Source organism: Chlorocebus sabaeus, chromosome 6, assembly GCF_047675955.1.
Source record: "Chlorocebus sabaeus isolate Y175 chromosome 6, mChlSab1.0.hap1, whole genome shotgun sequence".
NCBI lineage: Eukaryota > Metazoa > Chordata > Mammalia > Primates > Cercopithecidae > Chlorocebus > Chlorocebus sabaeus.
In genome coordinates this window covers 1,022,102-1,034,800 of record NC_132909.1, presented here as the reverse complement: position 1 = coordinate 1,034,800, position 12,699 = coordinate 1,022,102, and the positions used below count along the sequence as shown (strand labels likewise).

General features: G+C 45.0%; 1 protein-coding gene across 3 annotated transcripts in view; it reads right to left on the bottom strand.

The window, feature by feature from the left end:
- The window catches only part of ZNF550 (zinc finger protein 550), a 28,547-nt gene that overhangs the window by 11,357 nt on the left and 4,491 nt on the right, over positions 1-12,699 (bottom strand). For 2 of the 3 annotated variants that reach the window (XM_073015846.1, XM_007998344.3), the window contains exons 2-4: positions 11,841-11,967; positions 7,895-7,990; positions 1,131-2,978 (exon numbers count right to left, since the gene is read on the bottom strand). In XM_073015846.1, coding sequence (XP_072871947.1) covers positions 1,975-2,978; positions 7,895-7,990; positions 11,841-11,967 — 1,227 coding nt within the window. In that variant the 3' untranslated portion in view covers positions 1,131-1,974. The remainder of the gene's footprint in view (positions 1-1,130; positions 2,979-7,894; positions 7,991-11,840; positions 11,968-12,699) is intronic. The other variant, XM_073015847.1, reaches the window with a different exon arrangement.

Here is a 12,699-nt window from a genome sequence, read left to right as displayed (position 1 = left end):
GGAGGCAGAGGTTGCAATGAGCCAAGATCGCACCACTGCACTCCAGCCTAGGCAACAGAGTGAGACTCCATCTCAAAACAAAACAAAACTAATTACCATATTCAATGCTAGCACCAAGGGAATAAGGTCCTGGTGGTTAACTATGAAACTCACGTAAACCTGCACACATATATCCTGATTCACCTGTTAAAATGCTAGGCACTTTATTTTGTAGTAAAACTTCACACAAATGTTTACAAGATCAGACAATGAGATTCCATGTTGTTTTGTTGGGTTTACTGGGTTTACCATGGATTCATCTTAGCTGTGTGTTTTATTTTGCCTGTTTTAGCTGTAATTCAGTTCCTAGAAATATGCTAAGGGAGACCTGAAAATACCTCTCTACACAGGCTTAAAGAACCTGAGAAATACCAGAAAGAATTAGGACTCACCTGAGAGGGCCAAGCAAGTACAAAGTGATCACTATGTTGCCAGAGAAAATAAAGACAACAAATAGAATGGAATCAGGAAAATGTGAGAGTGCTGAGCATCTGAAACCGTATTAGGCTAGGTGTGGTGGCTCACACCTATAATCCCAACACTTTAGGAGGCTGAGGCAGGATGATCACTTGAGTCTAGCAGTTTGAGACAAATCTGGGGAACACAGCAAGATCCTATCTATACAAAATAATTTAAGGCCAGTTGCAGTGACTCACACTTGTAATCCCAGCACTTTGAGAGGCCAAGGCAGGTGGATCACTTGAGGTCAGGAGTTCCAGACCAGCCCAGCCAACATGGTAAAACCCTGTCTCTACTAAAATTACAAAAATTAGCCAGGCATAGTGGTGCATGCCTGTATCCCAAGCTACTCAGAAACTTGAGGCAAGAGGACCATTTGAGCCCAGGAGTTCGAGGTTACAGGGAGCTATGATCATTCCACTGCACTCTAGCCTAGGTGACAGAGCAAGTCCCTATCTCTTAAAAAATAATGTTTATTTAAAAAAAGCCTTAAACAGTCTTAAGTGATGCACATTTTAATGTGGCCATCTGTACATGGGTTCTTCTCACCCTAGATATAAAATAGAAGTGTCACATGAAGACATTCTCAGTATTCTAATTTCTTGTAAATTCATGAATCTCATGACACACACCTTCATATTTCTCACAAAGAATTTCCTCATGGGCATCCTCCCAGAGAGGTCTGGGTCAAAGGCAGCTTCCAAGGCGTCCTCCCAGAGAGGTCTGGGTCAAAGGCAGCTTCCAAGGCATCCTCCCAGAGAGGTCTGGGTCAAAGGCAGCTTCCAAGAAATGTTTGAAGAGCTGCCCTCACTGTCCAACTCTGATGATGGCAATGAATGTATGTTTAAAAAAAAAAGGGGGGGGGAATAAAACCCCTTTACCTCTCAAACATTCCCCTACCAAAAAATAAAACTGATCTTACAGGGAAGTCTGTAAGGACATAAAGCAAGAAGATACCTGTGACTGAAGGTTTTCATAAGTTCATAGAGAAAATCCCGAGGTGGGTCACATTCCAGCATGGCTCTTTATAGGACAAGTAAGTGACAAACTGGTCACAGAAAGTTTTCTCACATCAATGACAATTATGTAGTAACTTTTCATTATGATGCTCGGATAGTAAGATTTTTCCTCTGGCCAAAGACTGTCCTTAAGAGTTATATTTGGAATGTTTCTCCAGCCTGAGTCTTCTGATGTTGATAGAGTGCCTTCCACATTTCCCTCTGACATGAATCCTTCTGCAGTGAGTGAGAACTGAGTGGTGACTGAAAGGATCCTTACATTCACTGTATTCACAGCGTTTCTCTCCAAAGTGATTGCTCATGTGTTAGTTAAGAAAGAGCTGAGGAAAAAAATGAAGTTTCCTGACATTCTTTGCACTCGAAGGGCTTCTTCCTCCAGTGTGGGTCCCATTATGAATGATAAAATAAGAACAGTGGGTGAAGGCTTTGCTATATTCATTGCAACAATAGGGTTCTGTCATGTATGGACTCTTTGGTGCTGTAGAAGGTGTGACCTGCGTTTGAAGGCCTTCCCACACTCGATACACTTGTAGGGCATCTCCGCAGTGTGGATGACAGAGTGCTGAATGAGGTATGTGCTCCGGTGAAAGGCCTTCCCACACTGGGTGCATTCATAGGGCTTCTCCCCAGTGTGAATCCGCTGGTGCTGTATGAGTTCTGAGCTGCATCTGAAGGCCTTTCCACACGCCATGCAATCATAGGGTTTCTCTCCAGTGTGGATGATGTAGTGTTGAATTAGGTGGGCCCTATTGCTAAAGGCTTTCTTACATTCTTTGCACTCAAAGGGTTTTTCTCCGGTGTGGGTCCTGTTATGGCGAATGAAAGTAGACCGGTGGGTGAAGGCCTTTCGACATTGACTGCACTCATAGGGTTTCTCTCCAGTGTGGATTGGATGGTGCTGCATGAGGTACGACCTGCGTTTGAAGGCCTTTCCACACTCAAGGCACTTGTATGGTTTCTCCCCAGTGTGGATGAGGTAGTGCCGAATGAGAGTTGAGCTCTGGCTAAAGGCTTTCCCACACGCGTTGCATTCGTAGGGTTTCATTCCAGTGTGAACCCTCTGATGTCGAACAAGATACCACTTCCTGTTAAAACCTTTCCCACACTGCTTGCATTTGTAGGCGTTTGTCCCTGCATGAATCAAGGCGTCTTTCCCTGGTTGCTGTGAGTCACATTCATGGAGAACATCTGTTGATAACCATTCTTGTAATGCCCTGGAGTGCAGACCATCATCTGTCCCCAAACCTTCACCTTCAAGGCTCGCTTTCCCAGGATGGGTCTCCTTGTGGAGGTCTGTCTCTGGTGTCATTTCCACAAGCCCTTCCTTATCCCTAGATCTCCCCAACCTCGAGTCACTTGAGGTTGAAGATTCCACAGTCAGGCTTCCCCGGACAAAGGCCCGCTCAGATAAGTCTGGCGGGTAAGTGGTTGGCTCTCTGGTATGAACTTGTGTTCTGTCACCTGAAGGGCATCAGCAAACAAAGGAGGGGTCTTTTAGTGATTACATATAGAAAAACACAAAATAACCACTTCAGTAGGAAAATGAAGATGAAAACAGTGCCTATGATAACTGCTGCATTTTTACATCTCTAACCCAGGCTACCAAATACTTCTTATGGTACTTGTATCCTTGACACCATTAAAGCGAAAATCTAGAGATCAGGCTGGACCAGGGGACAGAGGATCTGAAGTAAAGACATTCCTCTTTACAGTTCAGAGTAAGGAAGAGATAATAGAGTTTTGATGACATTGTCTGAAGGGCATTTGCTTCCAGAATTGAACCCTTACATCCATCTGACAAGGGATCAATAACCAGAATATATAAGGAGCTTAAACAACTCTATAGGAAAAAAATCTAAGAATCCGATTTAAAAATGGGCAAAAGATCTGAATACACATTTTTCAAAAGAATACATACAAATGGCAAACAGGTATATGAAAAACTGCTCAACATAACTGACCATCAAAGAAATGCAAATCAAAACTACAATGAGATATCATCTCATCCCAGTTAAAATGGCTTTTATCCAAAAGACAGGCAATAACAAATGGTGGCAAGGATGCGGAAAAAAGGGAACCCTCATACACTGTTGGTGGGATTTTAAATTACTACAACTACCATGGAGAACAGTTTGGAGATTCCTCAAAAAACTAAAAATAGAGCCACCATATGATCCAGCAATCCCAGTGGAGGTATATATCCAAAAGAAAGAAAAAAAAAAATCAGTCCATCAGAGAGATCTGCACTCCCATGTTTTACTACAGTACTATGCACAACAGCCAAGATTTGGAAACAATTTAAGGGTCCATCAACAATGAATGGACAAAGAAAATGTGGTGTGTATACACAATGGGGTACTATTTGGCCATAAAAAAAAGGAGATCCTATCATTTGCAACAACATGGACGGAACTAAAAATCAAAACAATTAAAATCATGGAGAGAGAGAGTAGAAAGATGGTTACCAGAAACTGGGAAGGGCAGTAGGGTGGAGTAGGGAGGAAGTGAGGATGGTTAATGGGTACCAAAATAAAGTTAGGAAAGAATGAGTAAGACCTGGTATTTGATAGCACAACAGGGTGGCTATAGTCAACAATAATTTATTGCATACTTTAAAATAACTAAGGGTATAACTGGATTGTTGGTAACACAGAGAAAGTATAAATGCTTGAGGTGACAGATACTTCCTTTACCTTGATGTGACTATTATGCATTGTATGCCTAAATAAAAATCTCTTACGTGCCCCAAATATGTGTACACCTATGTACCCACATAAATTAAAAATTAGCTGGGCATGGTGGTGCATGACTGTAATCCCAGCTACTCGTGAGACTGAGACAGGAGAATCGCTTGAACCCAGGAGGCGGAGGTTGCAGTGAGCTGAGATTGCGCCACTGCACTCCAGCCTGGGCAACAAGAGTGAAACTCTGTCTCGAAAAAGAAAAAGAATTGGAGCCTTTTGGTGCTATGAGAGTTTAAGGAAGTGGCACTTAACAAGACTGGAAAGAAAAAGAGATCATGGAAGGCTTTCTAGAGAAGGTGTCCCATAAGCTGAGGCCTACAAGAGAAGCCAGAATCATTGCGAGAGAGAGGAAGTGGGAAATGGGTTGAAGACGAGGAAGTAAAAATGGTTTGATTCACCCTTTGGGCACCAGATGCCTGGTGAAACCAGTATAAAAGGGTGCTTAGAGTTGGAGGAAGAGAATGAAGATCCAGCACAAAAGGGATAGAAGGACACACAGGAACAAATGGTAAAAAAGGTCTAGCAATGGTAAGATCTGACAAGTTTCTGCTGTGTCAGGAGGCACAGTGCATGGCGGACAAGAGGGTACTGGAGACAGAATGACTCAATTCAAATCCTGCATCTGTCAAGTGGGTTGATACTGGAGGATGACTTTCTCCACCAGATCTCAAATTCCTCAACTAAGAGTCATGAAGTTAAATGAGAAAATGCACAGTTCTTGATGCAGCACAAGTGTTCATTAAATTGTGGGACATTGGCCGGGCACGATGGCTCACACCTGTAATTCCAGCACTTTGGGAGGCCAAGGCGGGCAGATCACGAGGTCAGGAGATTGAGACCATCCTGGCTAACATGGTGAAACCCCATCTCTACTAAAAATACAAAAAAGTAGCCAGGCGTGGTGGTGGGTGCCTATAGTCCCAGGTACTTGGGAGGCTGAGGCAGGAGAATGGCGTGAACCCGGGAGGCGGAGCTTGCAGTGAGCCAAGATCGTGCCACTGCACTCCAGCCTGGGCGACAGAGCGAGACTCCGTCTCAAAATTAAAAAAAAAAAAATTATAGGACATTACCCTTATTATTATTTTCACTGCTACACTGGGCAATTTGGGTAAAGGAAGTGACGTGAGCAAGAACAACTTCAGTGCTGTGATCTGAAGAACGTAGCAGCTATGCTTCATAAAGTAGCCAACATCACATGCTTAGAAGACCCGAGTGCAGCAGTCTCATACCTGGCTGGTGGGGATGGGAAATGGTGCGGCTACTGTGGAAAAATATTTGGGGGTTTGACTTAAAGCTAAACACAGATCTGTCTCTTGACTCCACCAGTCATCTCCTGGGTGTATATGCAACAGAAATGAGTGTTTATATCCACTAAATATTATGGAAAATAGTATTCATAGCAGCATTCTTCATAATCTCCAAATAATGTAAAAAATACCCATGCCAACCAATAGGAGAGTGAAGAAATAGATCCTGATGTTTTCACACAATGTTATGGTACACAGCATACAGGATAAATCCAGCTCATGGACACAGTGATGGTGAAAAGAAGAAATACTCAAAAGAGAAAATGCTTTGGGGCTCCAATTATGCCCATTCATAACCAATTAAAAACTAATCCCTAGGGAGAGAGTCTAAACGGTGGCTCCCACTGCAGGAGGAGCTACTGACAAAGACAGGGTGACAGAAACTGCCAAGGTGCTGGAAATATTGTAAATTTTGACCTAGATGAAGAATTCAATTTGTAGAAATGTAAAAATTTAAGCTGAGCCCTTCAAATTTGTACTTATTATTGTATACATAAGATTTTTTTTTTTACTTTGAGAAATTTTAAACAAAAAAATATTAAAGTCAAGTGTAAGCATCTCTTCCAAACATGAGATAACTCCAAGAAGCCTGGCTTTACAAGTGGGGCCAACACAAGTTACAGGGTGTTGTAAGTGAAAAAGCATTTTGTCTGTTTCCCCCAAGTGTAAGCAATTTGACTACACTTTGTTTTTTTTTGTTTAAACTTATATTCACTTTCTGGTTTTGTATTGAGCACACTTTCTATGTTGAATACAGAGAAGTTGAAGGCACAGACAAAGCAGAGATTTTTTTAAAAAGCAAGTTCCCTGAGAACACAACAGGTGTGATGCAGGCACTGGCAAAGACACTGACTGTGACTAGAGGTAAGATCTCCTCCACAGAGGACAAGAGAAGCCAGGTATGAGACTGCGCAGATCAATCTTTAAGAACATTAAATACACATCCTATTTTTAACATGAAATTAATTATATACTGAAACATCAGCTGCTGGGGAAGTGCTGAAAATCTGAAACACATCTGAGTGGCTGCAGGATCTGGTGCAGGGACAAGAGCTGCCCAGAGGAATGGGGCAGATGTGGGGAGACCTGTTAAGAGCCTCTGGTATGGCTCAGGCAAAAGATGACGAGAGCCTGGACTAGGGTGCTGGTGAAGGAGCCAAGAAAAGCAGTGGAAGTGATGGACTCAGGAGATATGGATTATTTAAAATGAGCAGGACTAGGGATGAATGGATGCTGGGTTTGATGAAGTTAGGTGGAGTCCAGGAGCTATGTGGCATGTGTCCAGCCTTCTAACCTGCTCGGATGGTAAGACATTCTCTGAACTGAGTGTCTTTTTAGGCATCAGGAGCTAAAGGTGCCTCTGAGACACTGAAGTGGAGATGTGGGATTGAGGGAATGGGAAGGGGGGTATTTGGAACACAGGGTTGCAGATGGGGCTGGCCAAGAAGCCCAAGGGGAGAGCCCGTGACTCAGTGGTGATACAAATCCACAAGGCAGATGACTCTAGCTACACTCATCAGCACATATGTAGGGCAGGGAAGTCCAAATGTCACATTAGTGTTTTTCAAGACAAGAGGGGCAGGAAGACATGGGGCAAAGGGCTGCTTCCGAGTCTCTGATGGTCTAGCTGGAGGATGCATGAGTGGATGGAGAAGGTGGAAAAGAGTGGGATTCAGGGCATAATGCCGACAGTAATATCAAGGGGAGGAAAATCCCCTTTCTCTGAGTCCAGAAAGAAATGTGTGACACTACATTTATGATGATTAAAACTGTTCATGCATAATACCAACTAGCTGACATTTGTTGATCCTTTGGACCAAGAACTAAGCAGTGTCATGCGTTATCTCTACATCCTCTAACAACTCAATGACACAGAAATTATCTCACTCCGATTTTTTTTGAGTAGAGGAGCCTGAGGTGATGTAAACCAAATCCATTAATTCTTTTCCATGGGCACACAGCCAAATCACATTTATCCTGAGCATCCAGGTGGCCAAACGCCTAGTTCTTGTCAAGATTATGTGGTTGCAAAGTATGTGTACAACGGGGTATGACTTCTCCCCTTCTTCTTGTTCGCCTTCTACCAGCTGGATTGAGCCAGAGCAACCATAAAGATTCCTGTTCACAGCAGAAGGTAACTGTGTCTCTGAATAACTGTGTGGCTCAGTGCTCACCTGAGGATAGACACCATACCCCAAAGTGAGTCAGAAACCACCAGGCCCCCAGGAGGCCACAAGGAACAGTTTCACACAGAAATTCAGAGGTGGTGGTGCCCTCACATTCGAAGACTGCCATGACTCCACCTGACCAGCTGGTGGCTGCTTACCTGCACAGGTGGGGTGTGAGAGGCCTCTCTTCACTGTCCACAGCTCCTGCCCATGCTCTAGCAGGTGGACCAACTCTGGTTTGGGAACCCGATGCCCTGTTGATAGCAAAAGAAATAGAATAGAGGTAATCTAATGAGAAAATGAAAGTATCTCCATCCTGCCTAGGACTTCATGACAGGGGCCAGACATGAATGAAGCTGCTACCAAAGTAAGCCAAATGCTGATGTGAGACCTGAAAATCAAGTGAGTGAACTGTGTTCCCCATAAAAGTCATACGTTGAAGTCCTAACACCCAACGTGACTGAATATGGAGACAGGATCTTTAGAAGGTAATTAAGATTAAATGAGGCTATAAGGGTGGAGCCTTAATCTGACAGGATTATGGCCTCATATAAAAACAGGAGGAGAGGGAGAGAGATCTATCCTGTGTCCCTCCACCATGTAAGAACACAGCAAGGCAGCCATCTGCAAGTCAGGAAGAGAAGTCTCATTAGGAATCGAACTTGCTGACGCCTTGATCTTGGACTTCCCAGCCTCCAGAAGCATAAGAAAATAAACTCTGGCTGCTTAAACCACTCAATCCATGACATTTTATTATAGCGGCCAAGGAGATAAAGACAGGTACAAATCCCATTGTTGGGCTACAACTGCCATGGAGAGTAGTGCTATCTGTCTACACAACACCCACTGCCCATGACCTCCGTCTATGGAAGCCAACATTGTTCAGGCACACAACACTTTGACAGCCATGGGAAACTGCAAAGGTGAGCTGCTTCCTCCGGAAAGCATTTTCTTTCTTTCTTTTTTTGAAACAGAGTCTCATTCTATTGCTCAGGCTGGAGTGCAGTGCTCGGCGCACTGCAACCTCCGCCTTCCAGGTTCAAGGGATTCTCGTGCCTCAGCCAACCCAAGTAGCAGGGATTACAGGCATGCAAAACCACACCTGGCTAATTTTTGTATTTTTAATAGAGACTGGGTTTTACAATGTTGGTCAGGCTGGTCTCGAGTGCCTGGCCTCAAGTGCTCCTCCTGCCTCAGCCTCCCAAAGTGCCACTGCACCTGGCCCAAGAAGGCATTTTCTAACGAATCTAAATCATTGCTTCTCAAACACCTCATGCTTTCAGAACCACTTGGGGATGCCTGATTCCAACCTCAAACCAAATGAAACAAAATTTCTTCATGTGAGACCTGGGCATCAGTACTTTCAAAATGTGCCCCCCAAAATTCTGGGACCCAGATGGAGCCGAAAACCACTGGCTGAGGCTGGACATGGTGGCTCATGTTGTAATCCCAGCACTTTAGGAGGCCGAGGCAGGAGGATCACTTGAGACCAGGAGATTGAAACCAGCCTGGCCAACATGGTGAAACGCCATCTCTACCAAAAATATAAAACATTAGCCGGGTATGGTGGTGTGTACCTATGGTCCTAGCTACTCAAGGGGATGAGGTTAGGAGGATTGCTTGAGCCTAGGAGGCAGAGGCTGCAATGAGCTGAGATTATACCACTCCAGCCTGAATGACAGGGCAAGACTCCATCTCAAAAAAAAAAACAAAAGGAAAAGAAAAACCACTGGTTGAAATAAATTGGTAAATGCAAGAGTCTTCATTAGGCAGGTGACCAAAGCTGGATTCTCATTGTGAAAAGAAAGCGTTTATTCCAGGGTGGGAGGAGGGACTGACCATGGGGGCCGGCTGCCCCAGTCAAGGCTGCAGCATCCAGCATCCCTGTGAGGAGCCAGCCTGAGGACAATACAGAAGCCTGAACCAAGAAGAAGGAACAAAGAACTCTGACATCCTTGATGGCATCACGGGGCTGCGGCACTGAACAAGCCTGGAGCCAACCACACCTCAGGCTTCTCATCAGGCGAGTTGGTGAATTTCCTTCCAGGTGAAGCCAGTTTGATCTGGTTTTCTGTTATATGCAGCCAAATGCTTTCCACTAGATGTGGTGAGTAAAAGACAGGAGGATTCTGTATGGAAGACCAATGACTGAGGTACAAGGACCCACAGAAATAACAACTGGCAGATTCTGAACCATAGCCCAGGATTCCTTCAGACATGTCACAGTAAGGTCCACCAATGTGTGCTACGTGCCTGGCTTTGAGTTCTGGGACAGGGCTGTGGGAAAGGTGAATCAGACGATCCTTTGGCTCTCCCAAGAGCTGAGCTCCCTGTCACTTTTCACACACTGGTTCCTCCACCTGGAACACTGTTCCCCTCCTCTACCTCCTTCCATCCAGCTAACTCCTACTCAGCTTTCAGGTCTCAGCTCCACTGTCACTTCCTGAGATGCCCTCTTTGGAACACCCACAATAGGTTATGATGTTCTGCTTATTTATTCCTAAATTCCCCTCATTTTTCTTTCTAGAACTTATTTCAGCTGTCATCTATGGATTGATACCTACCTTCCTAAATGAACTCAGAGTGTGCCATCATTTCTAATAACTTCTTTATCCTGACCCATTTTTGTTAAATATTGTATTCTAAAAGGGAACCTTGTTTTGCTGTGGTAAATGAGAAAGTCAGTTTCACTTACTACAAATAGAAGTCTGCAATCACAACAAAATCAAAACAATGCCACTAAGTCCCAGCAAGCCCACGTACCTTTCTCAGGGCTGAGTTGGAGGCTGTCCCCTCTGTTAAAAAAAAAGAAATGAACTGCACTGGGGCAGTGAAAGGAAAATGAAAGACTCAGCGCTGATCTGAGACTTTATTTTTTTATTTTATTTTTTTTGAGATGGAGTCTTGCTCAGTCACCCAGGCTGGGGTGCAATGGTGTGATGTCGGCTCACTGCAACTTCTGCCTCCCGGGTTCAAGCGATTCTCCTGCCTCAAACTCCCCAGTAGCTGGGATTACAGGCGCGTACCACCGCGCCCGGCTAATTTTTGCATCTTTAGTAGAGATGGGGTTTTACCATCTTGGCCAGGTTGGTATCGAACTTCTGACCTCGTGATCCACCCGCCTCAGCCTCCCAAAGTGCTGGGATTATAGGCGTGAGCCGCCGCACCCAGCCAATCTTAGCCTTTTATGACAACAATTAGCATGCTGGACAAAGAAAGTAAAAGGAGGCCGGGCGCGGTGGCTCAAGCCTGTAATCCCAGCACTTTGGGAGGCCGAGACGGGCGGATCACGAGGTCAGGAGATTGAGACCATCCTGGCTAACCCGGTGAAACCCCGTCTCTACTAAAAAAATACAAAAAAAAAACTAGCCGGGCGAGGTGGCGGGCGCCTGTAGTCCCAGCTACTCGGGAGGCTGAGGCAGGAGAATGGCGTGAACCCGGGAGGCGGAGCTTGCAGTGAGCTGAGATCCGGCCACTGCACTCCAGCCTGGGCGACAGAGCGAGACTCCGTCTCAAAAAAAAAAAAAAAAAAAAAAAAGAAAGTAAAAGGAATGGCTTTATCACGGTTTCAACCCATGCCATTTGAGGACATTCCTGTGTACTCTCTAAAAACACCTTCTGGATCAACACAGCATGGGTATCCAGCATCAGAAAACAACTAATGGCCATGCAGGCACCCAGATGCCTTTTTACAGATTTTGTTGCTTAGGAAGATATCCGAGGGGCACTGAGGACAAATGTCTTCTGGGGGGCTGCCTGACTCACCCCCTTCTCTAAGAACAGCCCATCACCCATGGCTCCTGCTTAACGGGGCTGTGGCCACAGCTGACCCCACCAGGATAGCCAACCAGTTTCCTTCTTATGCAATCTGGATTAAGGACCTCAGAATGGGCTGAGCACTGGAGTGAGGGTTTGTGTTAAAAGGACATTTTCTACCCCAACAATCTCTGATGCAGACAAAGGGAGACCAGTCAGGAAGAGGTGGGACCAGAAAATTGCAGGGTCTGTGAAGAGAAAGGTGGGCAGTTCCAGTGACCTTTTTGCCTGGCCAAGAATCAAGAAGAAGATTAGGGTCCTCCTCAGGGATGAGAGGTGAGCCATTACCTAGTGAAACCAGAAGCCCACAGGTCTCCAGCATCACCTCTCGGTACAGGGTCCTCTGGGTCAGGTCCAGCTGTCTCCACTCCTCCTGGGTAAAGGTCACAGCCACATCCTTGAAGGTCACCAACATCTGGAAAGTTCAACAGAAGTAATGCTATTGGCCTTGTGTTGTCGGATAGGATCAGAACCTGTCACTCAGTCTCTAGTCAATGTGCAGAGAGATCCAGGTCTGAATCAACTAGGTCTCCTTAGGGCTGACTTCCATGCAGGACTCAAAGGGGAGGCAGATACTGCCTTTTGACATAACGCAATTGTGCCTGAGAGAAATGCCTTCTATGGGAAGCTGTTGAAGATGACACAAACAATGGCAATCCCATGAGGACTATGGGAAGCAGACAGTAAGTGCTCTGGCATATTAAAAGAATGGAGGAAAATGATACTAATCCAACCATGATAAGAGCAACAGCAGCAGCTAAGTGTGGGGGAAAGAAAGAAAGATCAGACTGTTGCTGTGTCTATGCAGAAAAAGGAAGACATACGAAATTCCATTTTGATCTGTACTAAGAAAAATTCTTCTGCCTTGAGATGCTGTTAATCTGTAACCCTAGCCCCAACCCTGTGCTTGCAGAAACATGTGCTGTATTGATTCAAGGATTTAGGGCTATGCAGGATGTGCTTTGTTAAAAATGTGTTTGCAGGCAGTATGCTTGGTAGAAGTCATCGCCATTCTCCAGTCTCGAGTACCCAGGAACACAATGCACTGCAGAAGGCTGCAGAGACCTCTGCCCAAGAAAGCCTGGGTATTGTCCAAGGTCTCCCCTCACTGAGACAGCCTGAGATATGGCTTACAAGAAGGCAAAGA